The sequence below is a fragment of the Patiria miniata genome, unplaced genomic scaffold (genome assembly GCF_015706575.1).
Source record: "Patiria miniata isolate m_02_andy unplaced genomic scaffold, ASM1570657v1 HiC_scaffold_3, whole genome shotgun sequence".
Taxonomy (NCBI): domain Eukaryota; kingdom Metazoa; phylum Echinodermata; class Asteroidea; order Valvatida; family Asterinidae; genus Patiria; species Patiria miniata.
In genome coordinates, this window is record NW_024037069.1 from 15,461,532 (window position 1) to 15,483,931 (window position 22,400).

Here is a 22,400-nt window from a genome sequence, read left to right on the forward strand (position 1 = left end):
ACCAGAGACCGAGTATTTTTTTTTTTTTGGCCTTACATATGTTTTTACTAACCCTCTTACACATTCACCAAAATTTTGTCAAGTAATGTACGCAACAGTTATCTGGGCAAAACGTTTCTGTGCGTGTGCCTCATCTGTTCATGTAGTGCTAGCTAGGGCAATGTTAGCACATGCGCACTACCCCCATGCACTAGTTCCAGGATTGTTTCGTAAAGCGCATTCGTAGTAGACTAGTAAACGGGTTAGCTAGTCTACTATGAATGGGTACTTACCCTGTGCCTGAATCCCCGCGTGCGTGCCAGGTAAACAGCTCAACTAGCGGCTGACACTTGATGCTGAATGGACCACTGAGAATTCCGGCTCTTGATCCTGAATACGTATGCGGTATAGTTATATAGAATACCTGCCATTTATGAGCAGTGAACCATGTTAAAGTTGACTTTCGAGTAGACATTTCTCAAAGGTTTAACGTGACGCCAACTTTTGTTTGTAGATGTACGATGATCAGCCAGAGATAGAGCCAGGGGACTACTATGCGGTGGAGCTGGAGCGTGGAGCCATGGGCTTTGGGTTCAGTATACGCGGGGGACGGGAGTTCCAGAACACGCCACTGTTTGTGCTACGCATGGCGGAGGAGGGGCCTGCTGCCCAGGGGGGCCTAGTCAGGGTAACCGGAAAGATTCAAATTATCTCATGCTGTGACCTGTTCTGTCAAAAACAGACACCACTTTGTGATTTTTCCCCCTACTTTTAAGTTTTTGCAAATTTGGTTCTAACATATGTCTCAAATATACTTTATAAATTTGAGATCATAATAATTTGCTTGCAACTGTGATTTTTGGATGATTTTATAGCTATAAAAGTTAAAGTGCATAAGCAAAAACTAAACCGCCCATTTTCTATGTTTTTCACCTTTGTGAACTTCATGAGGGCGTAATTTGCAACGGAAATCCTATTTGAAACCAAAAAAATAATTGTCATTCAGGTAAAAATCTGTCTTTGAAAAAAATAAAATAAATTTCGACCTGTTGCCAGAAGAGTCTGTATTTGACAAAACACATCACATTTGATTTGAAGTTGCGTGTGGTGGTGAAGAAAGGTGTGCGCATGACAGCATGTGACTCACAGGAGAATAACAAACTGAATTTACAAACTGATGAACACACACGTGTTTTACTATACTTAAGAGAACCTCCTATTGTTTCCTTCTTTTGTTCCTATTTTTTGGACTTTCCAAAGTTTTTCAAGTTTTTCTTGACGTGTCCCATAAGGTTTGTACACAAAAACTTACCGAGGATTTGGGCTCAGATCTAAGGTAACCCGTTGTCCCGTAAGACTTAAAGGATGACATGATCACACAGCAGCCTTATTTGTATGAAAACACAGTGAAGCTGTTCTTAGTAAAGCAGTTAAGCAGTGATTAGGAATGCTCTTTGTTGCACTGCAGGTGGGCGATCAGATCATAGAAATCAACAGTCACAGCACGGACGGGATGCTGCATTCAGAGGCCATTGAAGTCATCAGGCGAGGGGGTAAGAGGGTGCGTCTCTTACTACGACGATCTGGCCCACCCCCTGCTTCAGGTTAGTAGCTATGTTCTGACCATGTCCCTGTCCCCATTCCTGTTCCTGACCCAGTCCTTGCCCCTGTCCACGCCCCTGTCCCCGCCCCTGTCCACGCTCGTCTCCACACCCCGTCTCCAACTCTGTCCCTGTCGCTGCCCCTGTCCCTGCCCCTGTCCACGCCCGTGTCCACACCCCGTCTCCAACTCTGTCCCTGTCGCTGCCCCTGTCCCCGGCCCCACCCCCGTCCCCGCCCCTGTCCACACCCTGTCTCCAACCCTGTCGCTGTCTCTGCCCCTGTCCCCGGCCCCACCCCTGTCCCTGCCCCTGTCCACACCCCGTCTCCAACCCTGTCGCTGTCTGCCCCTGTCCTTGGCCCCACCCCCGTCCCCGCCCCTGTCCACACCCCGTCTCCAACCCTGTCGCTGTCTCCGCCCCTGTCCCCGGCGCCACCCCTGTCCCCGCCCCTGTCCACACCCCGTCTCCAACCCTGTTGCTGTCTCCGCCCCTGTCCCCGCCCCTGTCCATGCCCCATCTCCAACCCTGTCGCTGTCTCGGCCCCTGTCCCCGCTCTATGTCTGTCTCAGATTACTTTGGAACTCGCCCAATTATTCAGCATCCTCTCTTCTTTCCAACCCTTCCCTCGCCATCCGCAAAAGAGCCTTTCAGCAGGAATGTGTCTTCTTTTTTCTTCAATTGCTTTATCTTTTAGTTTCCTCTGATGCATTGCATTAGTGTAGAGCATGAATGATACTACATGATTTCAAATGGTTCTGAACTTGCACACTTTTATACAAAGCCCTTGTATTATTGTGGATGCAGTTTCATCTTTTTATGTGTTTTTTTTAAATGACAGCAGGCAGAAATGAAAAAAAGTCTCACCCTTAGGTCAAGTCACTTTTCCAGCTTTAAATAATCCACCGTTTATTTTTAAAAGACTTTTTAAGAGACTAAAGGCACAAGGTCATTTCTTTCTTTGTTCACCTCTGGATATTATGGACAGTTTTCCGAAATGTTGCCAGGTGAGCAGTGACCCCTAGATAATGAGCTCATTCAAGATTAAAGAGTACAAACCGGCGGGAACTGTCGGGAACCTCTAGGAACCTCCGGGAACCTCCGGGAACCTCTAGGAACCTGTAGGACCCTCTAGGACCCTCTAGGAACATCCGGGGAAACTCTTGATACCGCTAGAAACCTCCGGGAACCTCTAGGAACCTCTAGGAACCTGTAGGACCCTCTAGGACCCTCTAGGAACATCCGGGAAACTCTTGATACTGCTAGAAACCTCCGGGAACCTCTAGGAACCTCTGGGAACCTTAGGGTAACCAGAGGTTGAAAAGATATGCCCTCCCTAACTGCATTCAGATTTTGAAAAAGCAATCCTAGAAGTCAGTCTTCTGTATTGCAAATTTCTTCAGTGATGAAACCGAACATCCTGGCAATGCTTCAACCCAGCGTTCTTTTCTTCCCTGCGGAATCTGTCCTATTTCCCATCCGTCACAAATTGTGCTCTTTCTTTTTTGTTCCGTTATGTGACTGAGGTAGTTTAACCTTGGGAACTTGTGTTGCAATGAGAGCGTAAGTTCTTTTCGTCCTCAAAAAAAAAAAGTGTGTGGAGATTCCTTGTAGCCTAGTTGTTGTTTCCATTGTGGGCTGCACTGCAGAAGAAATGCAAAAGAAGATGCAGAAAAAAAGTTTTGCAGTTTGACGTTTTTGTCCAGTCATTTGATAGAAGATTGTGCTGTATTTGTCTTAGTATTGAGCTGCAATTTCATATTGCATTTTTTTCCATGATTACCTATTTTATGCATGTTTGTATTGTGTGTGACAAGAAAACAAAATTCTTGAGTAGGTTTTGTCTCGAGTAAATGAGCATGCGTAGAAATTCTGCAAAAAACCCTGCATACGATCCTGCATTTTTATCATTCCAGCTGTTAATTCCATTCCGTAGTGTGACCGATTTGTGTTTTCCGTTGTCTACACAGACTACATCGGGGTATTTTTTGTAAATTTTTGTTTCACAGATTGATTTCAATTGTGCATATTTTTTTTTTATAGGAATAAAGTGTGTATGAAAGTGGATGATGTGACAATTCTGTAATACAAATATATGGGAGCTGTTCTAGAAGGGGTGAGAGGGCAATAAACAACCAATCTAAATTCACCGAGATCAGCCAAAACGTTATACTTTCTGAAAATGTTTAAATTGATAAGTTCAAAACAGCTTCAGCATTTTCTACAAAAGGTACCGTATGAGCACCAATAATGCATATGGTACACATCAGGAGGGTTTTTAAAAAAAATTATCAACAAGTTTCATCATTGTGTGGAGATGTGGAACCAACCCTTTTCAACCTGTTACATATGTACCTAAGCCATGCCTACCCATCTCCATTCCTGATCAACACCCACCCCTCCGACCCCGATCACCCCACCCTTCCAACCCCAATCATCCCACCCCTCCAACCCAATCTCCATATCACCCTGACCCCCTCTCACTTTGACCCAGTCCTTCGACCATGATCCCTATCGCCCACCCACTATTCCAACCCCCTTGATTCCAGTCGCCCCCACCACCCTTGCTCTCCAATCCCCACCCTGACCCCCATCGCCGCCTTCCTTACCCCCATCATTACCAAATACCCTACCCAAACCCAGTCCTTCACCATGACCCGTATCTCCTACCCACTTCCCCCATCTCTTCCACCACCTTGATCCCCATCTTCCCCACCACCCTTGCTTTCCAATCCCAACCCTGACCCCATCTCTGGCCTCCTGAACCCCCTTCCTGACCCCCGTTCCTTACCTAATCTCCTACCCAGACTGAGTCCTTCTGTCATGAACTCTACTGGTATCTCCCCATCCTGACCCTGATTCCCTCCTTTGACCCCCTTTTCCTCCACTTAGGACCCCTTCTCACCCACCACTATCGACCCCACCACCTCCACCATTCCCTACACCATCGTCATCATCATCTCATTGTCTTTGCCTTGGTGTCATTTCTTTCTCCTGGACACTTTAGGCATTGAGTCCTGATCGTCAAAAAAAGTTTTTAGCAGCAGTTCATGGTAAGAGAAGGTAGACACCCATTCCCACTCAAGCTGCAACACAGCCATCGCTCACCAATGCTTACACCTGCAATAATAAAAAAATTCACATGACTAACTTCAAAGCAGTACTAGTATCAAATAATCCATAAAGTAAACTAAAGTAAAGTCTGTCACGAGCCAATGTGGCCCATCAGGCCGGCATTTATCTCCTGTTTCAGTAGCATGAAACAACTGAGAATATTTCTATTCCTCCTGGATGGGATGCTAGTCCATCGCAGGTTACTCCCCAGCTAATGCTGGTACCCATTTATACTCCTGGGTGGAGAGAGGCAAGTGAAGATGAAGTGGCTTGCCCAAGGACACAACATTTGGCCAGCAGATGGATTTGAACCCCTGAACCTCTGATCATGAGTCACAAACCCAAACCACTAGACCACACTCCCCCCCCCCAAAAAAAAAAATAAAGCCATAAAACTGGAACAAAGAACACAGCAACCCAGAGGTCAGAAGTTCCAATCCAACTTTGGTCAATTTTCAAAGAGTCCACACTTTGAGGCTTAATATGTACCATGTAATATACATAACTAACCTGATACTAGTGTACTTGAAGATATAAGCACGATCACAAGAGAAAATGGTGGAAATACTACAGAAACTCCACGTTTCTCTCTCCCATAGAAGCAACTAACCTTATTTCTGCATAATACACATAGAGGCCGGTTCGTACTAGCGCGAAAACGTACGCGAACGCAAATTTGTGGCGTCAGGGGGAGTTTTTGCGCTGCGAATTCGCACAAGTTGAACACGTTTCAACTCTGGCGAATTTCGCAGCAAATGCTTCGTGACATCAAATTCGCATCGCATTCGCATGAGATATGAACCGCCTTACGATGTGTTAACTGTAGAAATGATAACTAACACTGTAATTGATGCACATGTGTTTGTAGAAATAGTTCAGACGAGAGAGTGTAGAATGCATACTTCTGTGAACGGCTACTCCTTTGTTCCAGCTTTTGTTTTCCATGTACAACTCTCTCCAGCCAGTTATCTTGTCCACAAGACAAAATAGTCAAAAGCTGTGGTTAGCAAAGTATTGTGAGCTTAACATTTAGCTACACAGGACTGAAGATGATCTCAGTGGGTAATCATATGGTGTCAAAGGCCAGGCTTGCAACCAATCAGATACCAATATTCGATTATCAACAGAACATAGAATAGCTTCTTTTTGGAGTCAATTTTTTTTTTTTTAATGTGAGCGGTCTCGATGAGATGATGGGAAGATATTTAAGTTGTGTTGTTTCTTATTTGTCACACTTTTGTTGGGCATGATTGTAGAGCTCCTATGAGGAATATTAGTTCAAAGTTCTTCTTTAAAATCGTTCAAATATCAGCCACTGCTACCTAACAAGCAAGTTCATTGTCAATTTTTGACATGCACTGTGCACGCAAATCCCGATCGGCGGCCAGATTGGACTGGCGCATGGTCAAATTGATTAGTATATATTGAAATCTAATATTCAAGTATTCGATCAAGTCCAAGTTGGAATCAAAATACTAAATGATTCGAAAAAGCACAGCTGTACTTTTTAAACAAATCCTGTCACATGGAGAGAGCAATATCTTTCCCGCTTAACCTAAACATATTCTTTGTTAAAATTGCTTCGCATAAAAGAGTGCCTTACGTTTGTCAAATTGCTTGTGTGTAAATATGAAGCTAATTTTTTATGTTCGAGATGTTGTTTATCTCTTAAAAATAAATTAATAAATAAATAATCCAATAACAGATGCTGTAAGAAATGAGAGCAAATTTTTTTGAAAATACCCAGGAAATGCTGAGATAAATTTGAGGTCACACCTGACCTAAACAGCAGAAACAATGGGACTGATCATTTCCTGTTGTTGAATCAGCTTGGTGTGAACTCTGTATGTGTATTAACGTTCCCCTTGGTGGAACAATGCTAGCAATTTCTTTATGGCAACTTATGCCATTGCTGCCATGTAACAGTACTCCGGTACGATTCCTCTTTTGCAACGATGTGAAATTAGTTGTACACACTTTCTGTTTTTCACCACAAAGCACCATGTATTATTGTCTGCTCATGGGCTCCGTGCACAAACGAGAGAGGGCAGTATTTGACCAGTTTCGAGAGCTCAGTGGACGGGACACCGCATGCGTGTACTGGTTCGCTTGCGTATAACGCAAAGTACGCACATTTGATCTTATTCTGAATGTGCACAAAGCCATAGCGTCTTCGTGCAAGCGTCAGGCGTTGTCGGCAATGCGTTGGATGTCTCTCCCAGTGGTCTCCCCAAGAGATGAGTGGGTACTTGTGCACGGAGCCCATGGACCATAGACTGTGAACCAGTTGAGCCAGCAAGCATAAGGGCAATCCTACGGTTACTCACGTTACATTTTTGATGTACTTTTGACTTTCCTTGGGCTGTAATTACCTTACTGAAAAGGTTTAATAACTGTTATCCCCATGGTAGATAGAGTAGACCTAGACCTACCTAAGCACCAAAGATGACATCCAGAAAAATGTGTTATGTATGATAAACAAGACGCACAAAATCGGTTACTCGCGTTACATTTTCATAATGTGAGTAACCGATTTTGTGTGTCTCGTTTATCGTACATAACACATTTTTCTGGATGTCATCTTTGGTGCTTAGGTAGGTCCAGGTCTACTCTATCTATCATGGGGATAACAGTTATTAAACCTTTTCAGTAAGGTAATTACAGCCCAAGGAAACGCAAAAGTACATCAAAAATGTAACTTGAGTAACCGTGGAATTGCCCATAAAGTGATTACAGTAGTGTAGCCATTCTTAAAAGCTTTGTTTTCACTTACTTTGTAGTAAGCACTGTTAGCAGAGTTGTTGCATAGTTTAGATATCTAACAACTTTGGAGCTTTGTCTTTGCGTAGACACCGATGGTGCGTTAATCGGCTAGTTACGTATTGCAACTGAGTACGAGAGTCAAATATAGCAGGTCATAGGTCGTTCGGGATAATCACTGATTATTAACCATTAGTGACTGATGTGATGTGGGATGTGATGTTTTTAACATCCTCTGAGCGCATAGCACCCGAGGGGAAATGCGCATTGTACATGAGGTTAGCCATTGTACGAGTGTTTTTATACATGTACCCTAAACACGTGACCGCTCTCAACCAATGAAATTACAGTATCCAAGCACACGATATAACAATCACCAATATCGAACGATATCGAACTCTGTGTAGCCGGACATAGAAGTTATTCTGTTTTCTCCAAAACAGCAGAGCTGTATCCTTCACTCATCCAACAACCAACTTATTTATTCCTTGGCCCAACTGATTCCCGCCCAGTCCTTCACCTCAAAAATGGAGAGTAAAAATCGAGAGAAAAAAGGATTAAAAAATGGACGCATTGAAAGTTATGTCATGTCATTGCATGCTGTTATTCATGATAATAAGGCTAATAAGGCATGGCTTAAATTAAACCGACTTTCTCATCCGACAACCAAAGTGCTGTTATTTATAGTAGACAAAACAAAACTTGTTTTCAAATTCAGCCACTCCATGTAGATTTGCATACTCTCTGTTTCCCATCTTAATACAAGTCATCCCTGTGTCACAGAATGCTCCTCACAACTTCACTTGCATCGTCGTGGAAAAGTGTACACGTAAGCTTTGTAAAAAAAAAACCCAAAACATGAAAATGAATACACCTGCTGCAAACTGCTTTCTGACTGGATTGACCTGAAATTTACACAAATCTAAAAAATTAAGACGGCCTGACGTTGCGATCTTAACAAGATCTTCATTATAATAGGCAAAATGACTGAACAAAAAAAAGATCGACATTGAAGTTACTTTGCATGTTCAGTTGTCTAACTCCCGAGAATTGAAATATCAATATTTTGTGTAGATCAAGTTAAATGCATGTATGGTTTGTACATAAATGTCGTTGAATGTTAAGTTGCATTTAAATTACCCCCTCCCCTTCAATGAAAAAAAACAACTCACTGATATTTCTCAAACAGCATGCTATATAAACACAAATTTAGACAACCATTATGAATTGAAATATATTTTCTTTGAAAGTTCCTGAGGCAAAATGTGTTAAACAACCTCACTAATTGCTGCAAACGTTTTTGTGTTTTTTCCCTTCGTGTTTCAGAGAAAAGGACCAAAAAAGTAGAAATCATTACAGGATCCCAATTGCACACTCGTTCATGAGGTAGCCAGGGCTTGAGGATCCTGAATCCTGCAAAATCTCCAGATTTTCATTGGGCAAGAAGTTCCACAAAATAGTGACTGGGCTTTTTCTCCTTCAAGATCCCACCAATACCCTCTGGTGGATTTTGACAAAAATCTCAAGAGTTTAAATGGTTTAGGCACTTTTTTCCCTCCTAATTTTGTCTATCATTGGCGTGTTTTTAACCCTTGTCGTTATTTAGATGATGGCAGAGGGGGGATGCTCAAGACGGTTTCCAACACCTCACTCCAGAGTGCTGACCAGGCCTTCCATCAGCATCACTACCCAAATCATCACCCTCATCGGCCTCAGGGTCCTGGCCATCGGAAGGAGGCCTTCGACACTTGGTCCTATCGTAGCCTACCCAGGGGGATGAGGTACTAAGCCTGCCCCTACCCAGGGGGGATGGGGTACTAAGCCTTCCCCTACCCAGGGGATGGGGTACGAAGCCTGCCCCTACCCAGGGGGATGAGGTACTAAGCCTGCCCCTACCCAGGGGGATGGGGGTACTTAAGCCTGCCCGCTGGACAGAATTTGCAGTGTCTGAGTGAAGAATATGTGATTTTTTTAGTGTGTTCTGTTCTAGTCAGCATGTCAGTTCATACTTCATGCTAGAAAGTCATGAATACCCACAGTGAGAAACATGTGTTTGGCAAAAAAAGGGGGGGACTTAAGTTTCCATTTTGGAGGAAGTTTGCCCCCACAGGGATGGTTGAGGGTGTTTTTAGTGTATTTGTTGCACCCCAGGAATTGGACCTGTCCTTGTCTTCTGAACCCAGATATTTTGATTCAATTTCAAGACTTTTTGTTTTTTACAAAGATATGACACATACGTATTCAGAGGCGAAGTTCTTCTCATGCGATATGATTTTTTGGAATTGAAAAATTTGAAATATGATGGTAGAAACAGTAAACCAACTTTTCATTGGACCTTTGCGCCATTAATATATTTTTTTAAATAACTGTCTGAAAGGTCTGTTTGGATTCAAGAATTCGTGGATTTTTTTTTTTTATTTTTAACAAACTTTTTCTCATGGTTTATGGGGCCAATAGGAAATTTATAGTCCTGGTCAAATAAGTCACTTTTTTTAACGTACATTTTTGGGCATTCATTGTATTACGATTTAGAATGTTACTCTTATGCCCAGGGCTAATAGTTTTGTTGTAATTTGCATTTTTAAGATGAAATCCACAATTTTAATTAATTTTTTTATTTTATTTTAATAAAATAGGGAAAATCAAGTATTACCTGTTTTCAGGTGGTATTTTATCGAGGGTTATTTTTAAGACCTGGCTCTCACGGTTTTATCGTTAAATGCGTGTGTTTTTGATGTCTTACTACATGGCTTGCTTTCACATTGTAGAATATTACCACCGAGACCCTGAGTTTATGCATAGTAATCGCTTCGTGCCAGAACTATAGAGGGCGGTGTTTGACTTATGATTATCATAGTTCTGTGGTGTACAAATAGACTGTTCAACCTACAACCTTGGTGTAAATGGTAGGCCGAACTTCTGTGCTAGAACACACACAAGTGAACACACAGGTTTGTTAATGGTGTAGATCGAGGATATTCTGTTCCTCGTCCTTGATCTTTCCCATCCTTATCCTCATTTTCTAATCGAGGTCATCCTCGATTTGACTCCTGTCCTCAATTAGTTGATGATGCTTCACATGGTGTCCTCGATTTACACCATAAACATGTACACTGTTGACAAAACACCCATTGATGTGCCCTCAACAGTAAAACAAAAAACACTTTTTTACTGTGATTGCCAACTTTCATCAATATCTTGAAGAATTTAATGACAACCAAATTGTTTTTTTTTTGCTTCATCGTCTATTGTCAGTGGTAGTACTTTGTGTCAATTTTGCGAACCTATGTGGTGACATCAAACACACGCCTGTCATTTTTAAAACAATAGCAAGCTGGAACTTGCTTCTCCAGGAAAACAAGCAGTTAGACCTTTGTCTGGATGGACATTTTTTTAGAAAACTGGTTTAACTTTCCTGCGTTTTTTAAAAAGATAACATTCTGCTTCTCATGATGCATTAGGCGTTGAGAGAGGATGTCTATTCCGAATTATTTTTTTATGCCAGGGCAGAAACTTACAGACTTTTTGCCCGAGTTCTGCATCTGTTTCATTCTTTGTACAAAAAAAAGAGTTTCCTGATTGTGGTCGGGGGAGATAAATGTTTAATCGAGCCTCATGTTGTAAAACGATTGTGAGTTTTTTAATTAGTTTTTATTTGCAAAATGTAATTACTGTACATAATTGGACCATTAAGTACTTTATTTACCAGTGTGTAATCGTTGCATTGTATTCAATAGCAATATGTTGGGCGGTTCTTTAAAAAACACAATTTTTAAACGTGTAAATTTAGTTAAGTATCAGTTATTTAATTTTTTTTATAAGATTGTTGCCAGTCAATCACTGTTCAGTGGAATGTAATCTGGGGTTGGAGCCAAATCTGAAAATAGGTAAAATGTCAAACTTTCAGAACAAGGGGGCTAGTTTTGAGAAGCCGCTTTAGTATAAGATATTGCTGAACGAATGTACAGGGGCCGTATCATAGGTCTGACACCTCATAAGTCCGAAATTTGGGACTTATGAGGCGTTGGATGTGTGAGGCATAAATTCCACCTCATAGGTCCGACGCCTCATAAGTCCGACAATGGACAAACACTGTTTTGGACTTATGCGGCGTCGGACCTATGAGGCAGAATAAATCAATTGTATGCCTCATAAGTCCAACGCCTCATAAGTCTGACGCCTCATAAGTCAGAAATTTCGGACTTTAAGGCATCGGACCTACAATGTATGAGGCGTCGGACTTATGAGCGGACCCCAGTGTACATGTATGCACACAGCGCCAGTGTATTAGTTTCTCCATTGACACAGTGGTTTATTTCTGTCATGTGCATGTGGGCATATGCACTGTTTTAGGAATCATTTTAGATTTTTTTTGTTAACAATAGTTCATTTAGTTCATCATTATGAGTGATTTTGTGGAGTAGAAAATTTGAATTTTTTTTATTTCTTAGTTTAATGTGCATGAGTGTTTTGTTTTATTCAATAGTTTTTTTTATTCCTATCATTTTGATGTTCAGGTACGCTTTTCATATGTCCTGTGTCACGCATCTGAGGTGTTCACATTACATGTATATCCTTAAAATTCTTGCCAGTTTTGAAAAATCCATACACAGCAAACTACTGACCATTTTTTATGAAAGGAATCTGAAGAGCCTGCAAGTAACATTTTCATTGGAAATTGGATACCTTTTGTTTAAACATTTCAAGCAAGCTTTGTTTTATTTGGATCATTTTTACGTATTCACGTACATGTAAGTTTTAACGGGGGTAAAAAATTGTTTAAAGGTTTTTTTTTAATAACCTTTTGTGGGTTGACAATAGTTCCTGATTTGAACATGATTAATAATAAAAAAGGGTTTGTTTTCTCACTGTAAAGACCAAATATGTAAATGATAAATCCTCAAGCTAATGAAAAATGGATTTTTCTGAGTGAAATTGCGCAGTGATTAAAAATATAAACAAAAAAAATCGGTCTAAATCTTTTTTTTTTTAAGCAGAAAGATACCACGTCACAAGAGAAATTTGTCATGTTCTCTCTGTTTTGAGGGCCTGGCATATTGCAGTTGAAGGCAGGTACATCATTTCAAAGTCAGTTTCAGAGCGGAAGATTCGTTTGCTGACTGTTGTAGTAAAACCATTTACATTTATACCATGAAATATTATTTTGCCTTCACAATCACCTGTATGACCACTTCTCTCAAAATGTAATTTTTGCCTGATCATTCCAAAAAACAGGGCTGCAAACTATTGTGTGTCACCACAGACTTTACATGCTATTATGACTTATGTCGCAACTACAAACTATTGTATGTGATGTTATACAAATATTGAGTGGCTCAGCGTGGAATGGGAGGAATATTATCGCAAGGTAAAATCTGACCGAGCGATAATATTCCTCCCATTTCACAATTTAAAGCCACTCAATATTTGTTTTATATAACTGACATATAGATCCTTGTCATTTGATATATTGTACTTTTTTTCTATACAAAACTGGAGGAAAACGTATTTCTCTCTTCCAAACCACCCTTTCACGAAAATGTTTGAACCCAACGCTGTAGCGCTGGCTCTTTGGAACAATACGTGCAACGCTGAATGCGCACACCAGCATGCATTTGCACACAAATACCGCGTCATGATCCTAACTGTTGAATAGTATTTCCCATTCCCCATGGGCGGACAGTACTTTTTGAGCTGCGGCATGAATGGGAGCAATAACGAATGCCACGTGATGTGAGTTCCACCAATCAAATGACTAGGATCTGTATGTCGGTTATATAATATACAAATACCGAATGTTTATGAGTGCAATGGTAAGAATAATTTCAAGAGGTGACAGATGAGGCGAAAGCCGAGTGGAATGGAAGATTCCATCCGTCACCGAATGAAATAATTCTCACCGTTGCACTCACAAACATTCATTATTTGTTTTATACAACACGTGAATAAATCTTGATTGTAACCTGATTGGCCAGAGCTGCCAAAAATGTGACTGCATTGAATTTGACCCACCAATCAGATGACAGGGATTTATTCAGGCGTTGTATAATTTTGAATGTCTGTGCTGGTCTTGTCCGTTGTAAATACAAGTTGCCAAATCATTCGAGTTTTAGAGTTTCATACTTGGCATAGTCCAGAGTGTATTTTTTGAAGTGGTGTTGCAGTTGCTGCTGAAGAAAGCTTGTTTTGTTTTTAACTCCCAATAATTACACATTCGTGTTTTTAGTCTTGACCATTCCTCTCTTTGAAGCTTGCTGAATTTGATCCCATTGTAAAAATGTGTAATTTGAAGCGGGAATTTTATACTAGTTTAAATAAAGTTGTATCATAAAAAATAAAGTTCCAGTCGTAAATGGAGGTCCTGCAGCAGTTTTAATGGCATTGTTTTCATAAATTAATTTCATTGTTCGCCTTTTCAAAGTAATGTACAGAGTAAACATTGTTCTAATAAGTTTCTTAAAACAAAAAGAAAACATTCTTGTTGTAAAAGGTTACATTTCTTGATAAGGTACAGTCACATTACAAGATGAAATCTGTTAAAAAATTGTAGATATTGTAATTAAATAAACTATACAAGCATTTTGTTGGGTGGGTTAGTTGGCAAGAAGTAGTTTTTATATCACTTTTTTTTTTTGCTTCATTGTATAGGCATACATACAATCATATATTTAATAAAACATCAGTATGTATTTGTCTAAAGAAAAAAAAGTGTTCTTTGGTTTCTTTCGGACATTTTACGAAGAACTTGACATATTCTTAGCTTGACCCAACCGCCCCCGAAACAGATCTAAACACTTGATGAAACAATGTACAAAACATAGGTGACTGTCTTATCAACTAAACACCATTTTGAAAGGATACACTTCTGACATTACTTTCTTTTTCACAAGAAGATAAATTCTCTCATTTACAATAACAAAAATGTACAGTTAGTCTGTAGGTGTTTTGTGTAGCACCAAGATTGCTATTCTATCAACAAAATCCTCTTCATCATTATTTATAACTATATAAACTTATATATCTCTGACTTAAAATCGTACAAAAATATTCATCTGATCATTGATCATTTAGTTAATCAATAAATAATCACTATTATAGTACAGGGGAGACCCCCTTATGGTAATTGTACCAGTTCAGTCAATATACAAATAATGATTGTTTATGAGTGCAATGGTAAGAATGATTTCATGAGGTGACCGGTGGCATGTTCCATTCCACGCAGGGGAAGCCTAGTGGAATGGAACGTTCCATCTGTCACTGAATGTAAATATTCTTGCCATTGCACTCAAACATATTTTTGCCGTGCGGCCAGGCCACGAATAATTTTTTTCCCAAACGAGATCTGACATTGACAATATCAAAACAGGGTGCTCTCTCTCTCTCTGTGTTTTATGCATATTCATGATGTCCAAGGCTTTTAGAGAATAAGTCATAACATTGTGTTTAAATCACCGACGACTGGCAGCTGATTCGTGGATTGTTTGGAAGTAGTCCTGACTTATCAGGTGATCGGAGTTCGAACCCCAGTGAGCGTTTTTCTCATTTTACATTTCAAATAACTAAAGTGAGGAAGGAACATTTCTCACAAGACGTAAAGCCTATCTTGGGTTTGCGTTGTGAAGAACAAGACATTAGATATGTAAGTAATAAAATGGGAAATTATGTCGTTTGGGGAGAAAAAAAAATATTCGTGGCCGGGCCATGGGTCGGGACGATTAATTTAATGACACGTGATCAACAGCTCACCAATCAGATGACGGGGATTTATCCAGTCGTATAATTGGTTATAACCCTTCCATACTGTTACTGTGTGGCATACTCGCATGACTAGTACAGTACAGTGCATGCACACAAATCCCTACAAGATGTACCATAATTGCAACTGAAATTTTCTGGCCAATCTGTGAAATATTCTCATTATTATCACTGAACTTTCTGCAATATGAAGTTCAGGCTCATTGCTTATTGTAGTAACGGCCATAGAACTGGCCTCTCTTCACATTCAAATCGTTTCCCATTTTGAAAAAAAAAACGGCCATAAGGCCAAAAAAAAAAAAGTCTCCGGTTTCTGGTATGCCCACGCGTCGCTGTAGCCATGCGCGTCGGCAAAATGAAAAAGGTTTTTTTTCAATGAAAGATGATGTCTCAAAACCGCCAAACTCACTGGTTTGACTGGAATCCTGCTGCTGCACAGTTTTAACATGTTTTTGGATGGAGTTATGATCGAGAATAAGCTTTATGTGGCCTCTCTGGACTCCCATATATTTGCACTAAGTTTAGTCGGGCACCATTTGCAGTCATCAGCCGACATTTGAGGCAAAACAAATCATGTAAAAAAAAAAAAAGCCGCGTCGCCGCACCACTTTTTGGGCAAGCTCCATACCAGAAACCGGAGACTTTTTTTTGGTGGCCTAATGGGCATGGCGCTCATATCAATAGTCGGACATCAGCCCATGGAGCTAGTAAGCGGGAAAATATAGCTAAACTAAAAATCAGCTGATCACCAGCTGTGAGCAGCATACAAATACATGAACATTTAGCTGGTTACCTGATGTCACTAAAGCAAGAGTTATTCTGCATTGTGCACCATCGTAAAAAAAAATAAGCGAAAGTTATTTTTAGCGTTGCCTGATTGCGGGCGGTGATATTTCATAGAATCTTTTCAGCATCGAGTCCCTCACGTTCTCGGTCAGGTCTGGTACATCGTCCGCGGTCAGGCCTTTGGTGGGAACACTTGGCAGTACATCCACTTTCATATCCACTGTTGAAAAACAGAGAGTAATTAGTCACCTTTTACTTCTTCCCCTCGCCCACTGATGACCCCCATGCCTCCACTACCTCGCTGGCACAGAATACAGATTCAGATGTCACTGTCTTTTGAATTTTATCATCTAAGCTCTGCCACATTAATGGTCAATATTTAATTTTGGGGTTGAGTTGACGGATCGCTTTTTGAAAGTTGTCTGTCAGACACATTAGTAAAAAAACACCCCCCCCCCAAAAAAAACATATGTTTAAGGCCAAAAAAAAAGTCTTCGGTTTCTGGTATGGAGCTTGCTCCAAAAGTGGTGCGGCGACGCAGCTTTTTTTTTTTTTTTACTTTTTTTTCTTCTTCAAATGTCGGCTGATGACTGCAAATGGGGCCCGACTAAATTTAGTGCAAAATGTATGGGAGCCGAGAGAGGCCACATAAAGCTTATACTTGATCGTAACCCCATCTAAAAACATGTTACAATTGTGCAGCAGCAGGATTCCAGTCAAACCAGTGAGTTTGGCGGTTTTGAGACATCATCTTACATTAAAAAAAAACATGTGGGCAGACCAGAAACCGGAGATTTTTTTTGTTTGGCCTAATACATTCATAATAAGAACTGAATTGACATTTCTGCTGTGTGTCTACATGTTTTGATGTTTATCTGCTCTTTTAACTTAAACTTGTTCAAAACACCTGAAATATCAAGTCATTTTGTCGGTCAAGCCAACAGAATTTTACCATCCCATTCTAAATGTAAAGTAGACTAACCACACACCAAAAAAGAAAATGATTGGATGAAAATGTTGAAATATATGTTAATTATAAATATCATTTTGTGAAAGGCTTTTTGCTTGTTATTTTCTCGCCCGGATGGAAAAACTGTAACACCATACCTCGGTCAAACTTCTTGTCTTTGGAGCTGTACATGCTTTTATATCTGGAAACCACAATGGGTACGATGGGAACCTAAGAAAGGAAAAGGGGGGGGGGAGAAATCTTGAAATATACAAATATTCAAATTCAGGATCATTTAGGATCGAAAGGAAATTTGAACCATGAAAAACATGTATTTGTATCCTCATCTTCAATATCTGTTTTCTTAAGCTAGATTTTTGAAGAAGCTAGCTTGTGTCCAAAAACTACTATGCACAATGCTCCAAAATCTTGTATGAAATGCTATAAACAGAAAAACAGACAAACAAACTCAATTTCACAATTAAGGCAATTAACAGAAGTAAATGAGATGGTACAAATTGGAAACAAAGAAAATCAGTTTTTTCTAGAAGAGTACAACTTCTAAAGCCCAGCATCCAAGGCTGCATCCAATTCTCTTGTCTGAACTAGGTCTTTGCCCATTACAACTACATGAGCACATGCTGACGATAAATGTTACAATCGGGCGCCATCTTTCTTGGCGACCATACCGGTACCGTGATCCACACACTGTGCATGCAATGCATGCGTGAACCAGCCGAATGCATGTCCAACCAAAGAAGGCACTGTTGCTAGGCAAATTGCGCCCTCTCTTGGTCACACACGGAGCTCATAGCTCGAGAAGCCCGTTTCAGACATAGCCTATAGTGATTGACTCTTTTTATGAGTGAAAATTAACTAAAAAGCAAGTTTTAGCTACAAAAACCGCCATTTTCTTGCTGAGAGCTGTTTGAGAAAGATGCAACAATTTACCTGGGCCTGAACAGCGATATGGAAAGCCCCTTTCTTGAAAGGAAGCATGTCTGTATCGGCTTCCTTGGACCGCGTGCCCTCCGGATAGATCCATAATTTACCCTGAAACCAAAATATTAAGGGAAAAAAATTATTTGGTGTTTTCAACACAATCAGTTTTCAGTAGCTATTTGTGTATTACCATTTCATTGACTGATTTTCTAAATTTTCAAACGTTCTTTTTGAGAGCAGGGTTTTCCTCTGATTCAGAACTATTCATTTATTTTCAAAGCAAGATATTAGATTGTGGATGGAAACAGCAGTAGGGAGAGGAGATGATATAACTGCACGCATATTTCATGTAATAAGCACAAATTCCAGCTGTTTCATGTCTGTGTGAAACCCTTGAACTTCACACTGTGTCAATCACACTGTGTCATCATCGAATCTTCGATAGCTGAGGTCAGGCAGCTCCATGCATCAAGCTTTGATCACCAGTGGCGTGATTTTATCACAACAATGGGGGATGTCAAGGTTTATCACTCCTATCACACATGGGCCCCATCCAGGTGTGTCTAAAGTTGGGATTGGTTTTTTTGTTTGAACAACCTGTACCAGCACTCAACACCTAGGCTATGCTGCTGTAACTCTACATTTCATGACGTTGTTGCCTGCTACCACTGTTTGTGATATCTGACCATAGCTAGCTAACGGGAGTAGGTTATATGCATCGATAACAAATATGCATGCATAAATAATAAATTTCATGAACAACCTCCTCCTTGACAAAAAAAATCTGTTTCGATTATTGTTTAGTGTTCTGCACTGTAGAGCATTTAAAAGTCTCTTTATTATTAGGCCGTGTTAAAAAAAAAACCAATTTCTCGTACGGACGTTTTGAAAAAGAGTAGAAAAAAAAGGAGGCAACCCTTTCTTTTTTCGCCCAAGATGGGGAATGGGTTCTTCCATTTTCTCGACTCTTTTGTGTCCAAAGAAGCCATCACCCTATTTACCAGATTTTGTACTTGCATTATTGCATACATAGCTACAATTCTGCTGGAAACAATTAAAATTACAAATTATAATGTACGATTAAAAAAAAAGAAAAAAGGAGGAGGCAAGCGGGGAATAAAGGAAGTGGGCGAGGACAGGAAAATGGTTAATTTTTTTTCATGGCCTTAGCCAACTTACCCTCTCATCCTTGAGAAATTTGACACAGCGCTCGCTCGTTTCCCTGGCCTGAGATGTATTTTTCCGGTCCACAAAGATGACGCCGGTGGCCAGGCAACCCAGCCCGTATGTCAGGGTGTACTTGAGGGATTTCTTGGCAAGGATAGAAACGCGACCGGGTGCCCAACACTTCAGAAAGGCTAAAAAAACAAAATTGAGGAAAAATGTTGTCAATTTCTCATGAAGCTGTTTGAATAAAAATTGGATTCATGTTTTTTGTGTTACTCCAGTCAAAATTTGCAAGAGTTTTTTTTTAATTTCAACAACCATTGAGGGCCATTATATATATTAATAATTCTGTTTATAATGAACGAATTTAATTCCCATACTATAGTTTAAAACTTTTTATGATAAAATAGCTCATCTGTAATATTTCTAGTTGGAGGGAGAAAGGGTAGGCTAGAGATCTGACGATTAAGTGAGTGTAAGGTTAGACGTGGTTAACTTAATTTTTTACCATTTCTTCAAGTCTTAATTATAAAAACAAAAATGTTAAATATTTGAGACCGATTCAATGCACAGTTCATCTTACGCAGCTGATCCAGCGATGTTTGGTGATTGATGACAAAAACACAGGGTTCGTTCACTCCAAGTCGGTCCAGTGTATTCAACATCTGGATTTTAACACCGAATAAGAGTTCGGTGCTGAGGTAATAGGCAAAGAAGTTCCACCACCTACATGGAGGAGAGGAGATTAAATAGAAATTGAATCATTTAATCATCGGCTTCAATATCCTTGCCACTTGCAACCAATCTTCATCTCGGATTATTAATGCAATCAAAATAATCCTTATCATCATCATCAATTGATAGATCTCTTAGGCTAAGTAAAAAAAAGTCTTGTCAGGTTTTTTTAAAAACTTGAGGAGAAACAGGGCTGAGAAAGCCCGTTTTTTTCCCCAAGACGGCAGATTTTCCAAGATGAATTCTTCCATTTTCTTAATTGACTCTTTTATTTTGTCAGTTTCTTAACCCTAAAGGGGCCGGGTTATTTTGACCATCTCTCAGCCGGGGGGGGGGGGGGGGGGGGGGGGGGGGGGGGCGGATTCCGCCCCCCCCTAAGATCTCGGCCATCGAGTGTCAAAAATTTTTGAAACTCAACACATGCATAGGGCAACTCTTCCTGAACATACCCAAGAAATTTCACGACTATAGGTCAAAGGGTTTTGGAATTATGGCTAATTAATTATTCATATGTACAAATGGCAATTCTGCTCTGTGTACACGACGTATATGCGAAAATTCAGTTTTCACGGCGCGTAGCGCCGGAAACTTTTTCGCTACGTGGCAACCCGTGGTCCTATTTCTATGTTTTTGGTATCCAAAGATGCGCAAAGCTCGAGGCTAAAAAGTCATAACAGCTCGGGTCGCGAAAAAATTTTTTTTAGAAGCTATCACGGAAAATGTTGAGGGGGGGGGCGGATTCCGCCCCCCCGGCCCTTTTAGGGTTAAAAGAATCTCAATATGAGGTCCTAAAAGGCTCAAGCCTGTAATTTATAGTCCCATCAAATATTAAGTGTATAAATTCAGTGAGTCTTTTTGAGAAAAAATGTTGCAACCTGACGCTGCACTTCCGCGATTGTGTAGAAAGTCTATGGAAGAGTCAAGAAAATATTCTAAGTATTCCCTAAAAGAATTGGAAGTGTTTCTCAGTCCCAGATTCATATCTTATCATCATTTTTGCAATGAATGACCTTCATGATGGAGACAATATAAGAAGAAAAAGATGGCGTCACGTACGTTGCAACATGTTTTCCCTTCTCTTGATCGTTATCATTTGGTAACCGCATCATTGTCATCACCTAGCTTCATCGAACGTCACCATCTTAATTTGTCACCACATCCATGACATCCACCACCTTGCATTATCACCATATCAAATCATCCTTATCATCCCCAATACACCATCCCACCACATAATTTATTATCACCATGGCATCACATCATCACACAATCTCCAACACCCCCCCCTTCCCCCATCTTCTCCTCACCCTGGAGGAATAAAACAATAAGAATATTTAATTTCTCTCCATGCATGCCTCACCCAACACAGGAGAATGACAAGGCTCCAAAAATCATGAACATTCTTCATCAAAATGATATATACCCACCACATGTTGGCTGTATCGCCAAAGCTGAAAGTCATCAAGCTGGCAATGGTGACCAGTAATCCAAGAACGAGGTGCCATATCATGAACATGGTGTACTTGATGTAGAACTGAGCCACCGGACTCAGTCTGCACAGGGCGTACGACCCGGCCGAGCAAAACACGAAACACGTCAAGAGATTCATTTTAATTTCAGAGGAATATGGGTTTTGTTCACACTGTAGGCCTATTTATTAAGACGAGCTGCTTAGGCTGCATTGTTAGCAGGCACTGCCGTTATGTTGCAACTACTGGGCTTTTGATTAACGGAAAACAGTTAAATGCTACAGCACTGCCACTGACATCACGCCACATCACGCCAGACCGCGGTTTGCGGTTCGTTGCACTTGTCAGTGTTATGTCAACATAAAACCACAAGACAACATAATTTATGCACCACATATAAACAGGTGGACTGTGTGTGCGTACGTGAACCAGTGCAGTGCGCGCATGCAAGCAGCAGGTCGGTCGCGCGGTGATCAGGTCTTTGAAATCATATTCTTCCATAAAAATCGACTGTATGCATATTTCGATGACCGTCGATTTCTTGCAAATTTAATATCATGGAGCTATAAAAAGGATCCACTCAAAATATAACGAAAAAAGACAGATTTTTTTTCTGATTAAATGACCAGCTGGTAACTTGGGTTAAATATAACTTCTGGGGGGAGGCAACCATTTTTCAAGGGGGAGCACTGAAGGCAACTGATATTTATTGTGCATTTCAAGATTTTAAAAGGCGAGGGAAGCTGGGGGGGGGGGGGGGCAGCAGGGGGGCACGGACCTTTTCTCTCTCTCTCCCCCCCCCCCCCTCCTCCTGATGTAGTTGTACGTACCACTGTCAATATAATAACAGAGAATAATTTGGTTGACCCTTCTTTTTAGAAACCAACTAAAAACCCACAGAATTGTTTTCTTTCCTTTTGTTTTTCTTCTTTTGTAACATTTATTTTCTCAGTTTTCAAAATACAAACCAACACATTTACATATTTGTACATGTACATGTAATATTACTTCAGTTTAAAATGAAACAATCAATTTAAACAAAAATAACTTCCATTAAATATTGATTTATAAAAATCCAAACTACGTCCTGTACAAATATGAAAGACAAATTCAAACAAAAAAACAAACATTAAGCATTATTTTGCT

General features: G+C 40.3%; 2 protein-coding genes across 9 annotated transcripts in view; one reads left to right on the plus strand and one right to left on the minus strand.

The window, feature by feature from the left end:
* The window catches only part of LOC119738186 (membrane-associated guanylate kinase, WW and PDZ domain-containing protein 2-like), a 79,745-nt gene extending 68,205 nt beyond the window's left edge, over positions 1-11,540 (plus strand). For 3 of the 8 annotated variants that reach the window (XM_038212936.1, XM_038212934.1, XM_038212939.1), the window contains exons 22-24: positions 494-667; positions 1,448-1,583; positions 9,058-11,538. In XM_038212936.1, coding sequence (XP_038068864.1) covers positions 494-667; positions 1,448-1,583; positions 9,058-9,239 — 492 coding nt within the window. In that variant the 3' untranslated portion in view covers positions 9,240-11,538. Of the gene's footprint in view, positions 1-493; positions 668-1,447; positions 1,584-4,584; positions 4,641-9,057 lie in introns of all 8 variants that reach the window. The other 5 variants (XM_038212940.1, XM_038212941.1, XM_038212935.1 and 2 more) reach the window with 5 other exon arrangements.
* A 4,391-nt stretch (positions 11,541-15,931) lies between these two features.
* On the minus strand, positions 15,932-21,585 carry LOC119736360 (1-acyl-sn-glycerol-3-phosphate acyltransferase alpha-like). Its single transcript, XM_038210370.1, has 6 exons — positions 21,213-21,585; positions 19,634-19,776; positions 19,063-19,241; positions 17,893-17,994; positions 17,100-17,172; positions 15,932-16,212 (listed from the first exon to the last, which is right to left on the minus strand). Exons 1-6 carry the CDS (start codon positions 21,392-21,394, stop codon positions 16,070-16,072), a joined length of 822 nt encoding a protein of 273 aa, XP_038066298.1. The 5' UTR covers positions 21,395-21,585; the 3' UTR covers positions 15,932-16,069.
* Between the last annotated feature and the right edge of the window lie 815 nt (positions 21,586-22,400).

Excerpts from the sequence above, each read along its gene's own strand:
- LOC119736360 (XM_038210370.1), bottom strand. The coding sequence starts at position 21,394 with ATGAATCTCTTGACGTGTTTCGTGTTTTGCTCGGCCGGGTCGTACGCC. Across the intron at positions 17,995-19,062 it reads AATTTCTCAAGGATGAGAGG|GGTAAATTATGGATCTATCC; the intron begins GTAAGTTGGCTA and ends TTTTGGTTTCAG. Across the intron at positions 16,213-17,099 it reads AGACAAGAAGTTTGACCGAG|TGGATATGAAAGTGGATGTA; the intron begins GTATGGTGTTAC and ends GTTTTTCAACAG.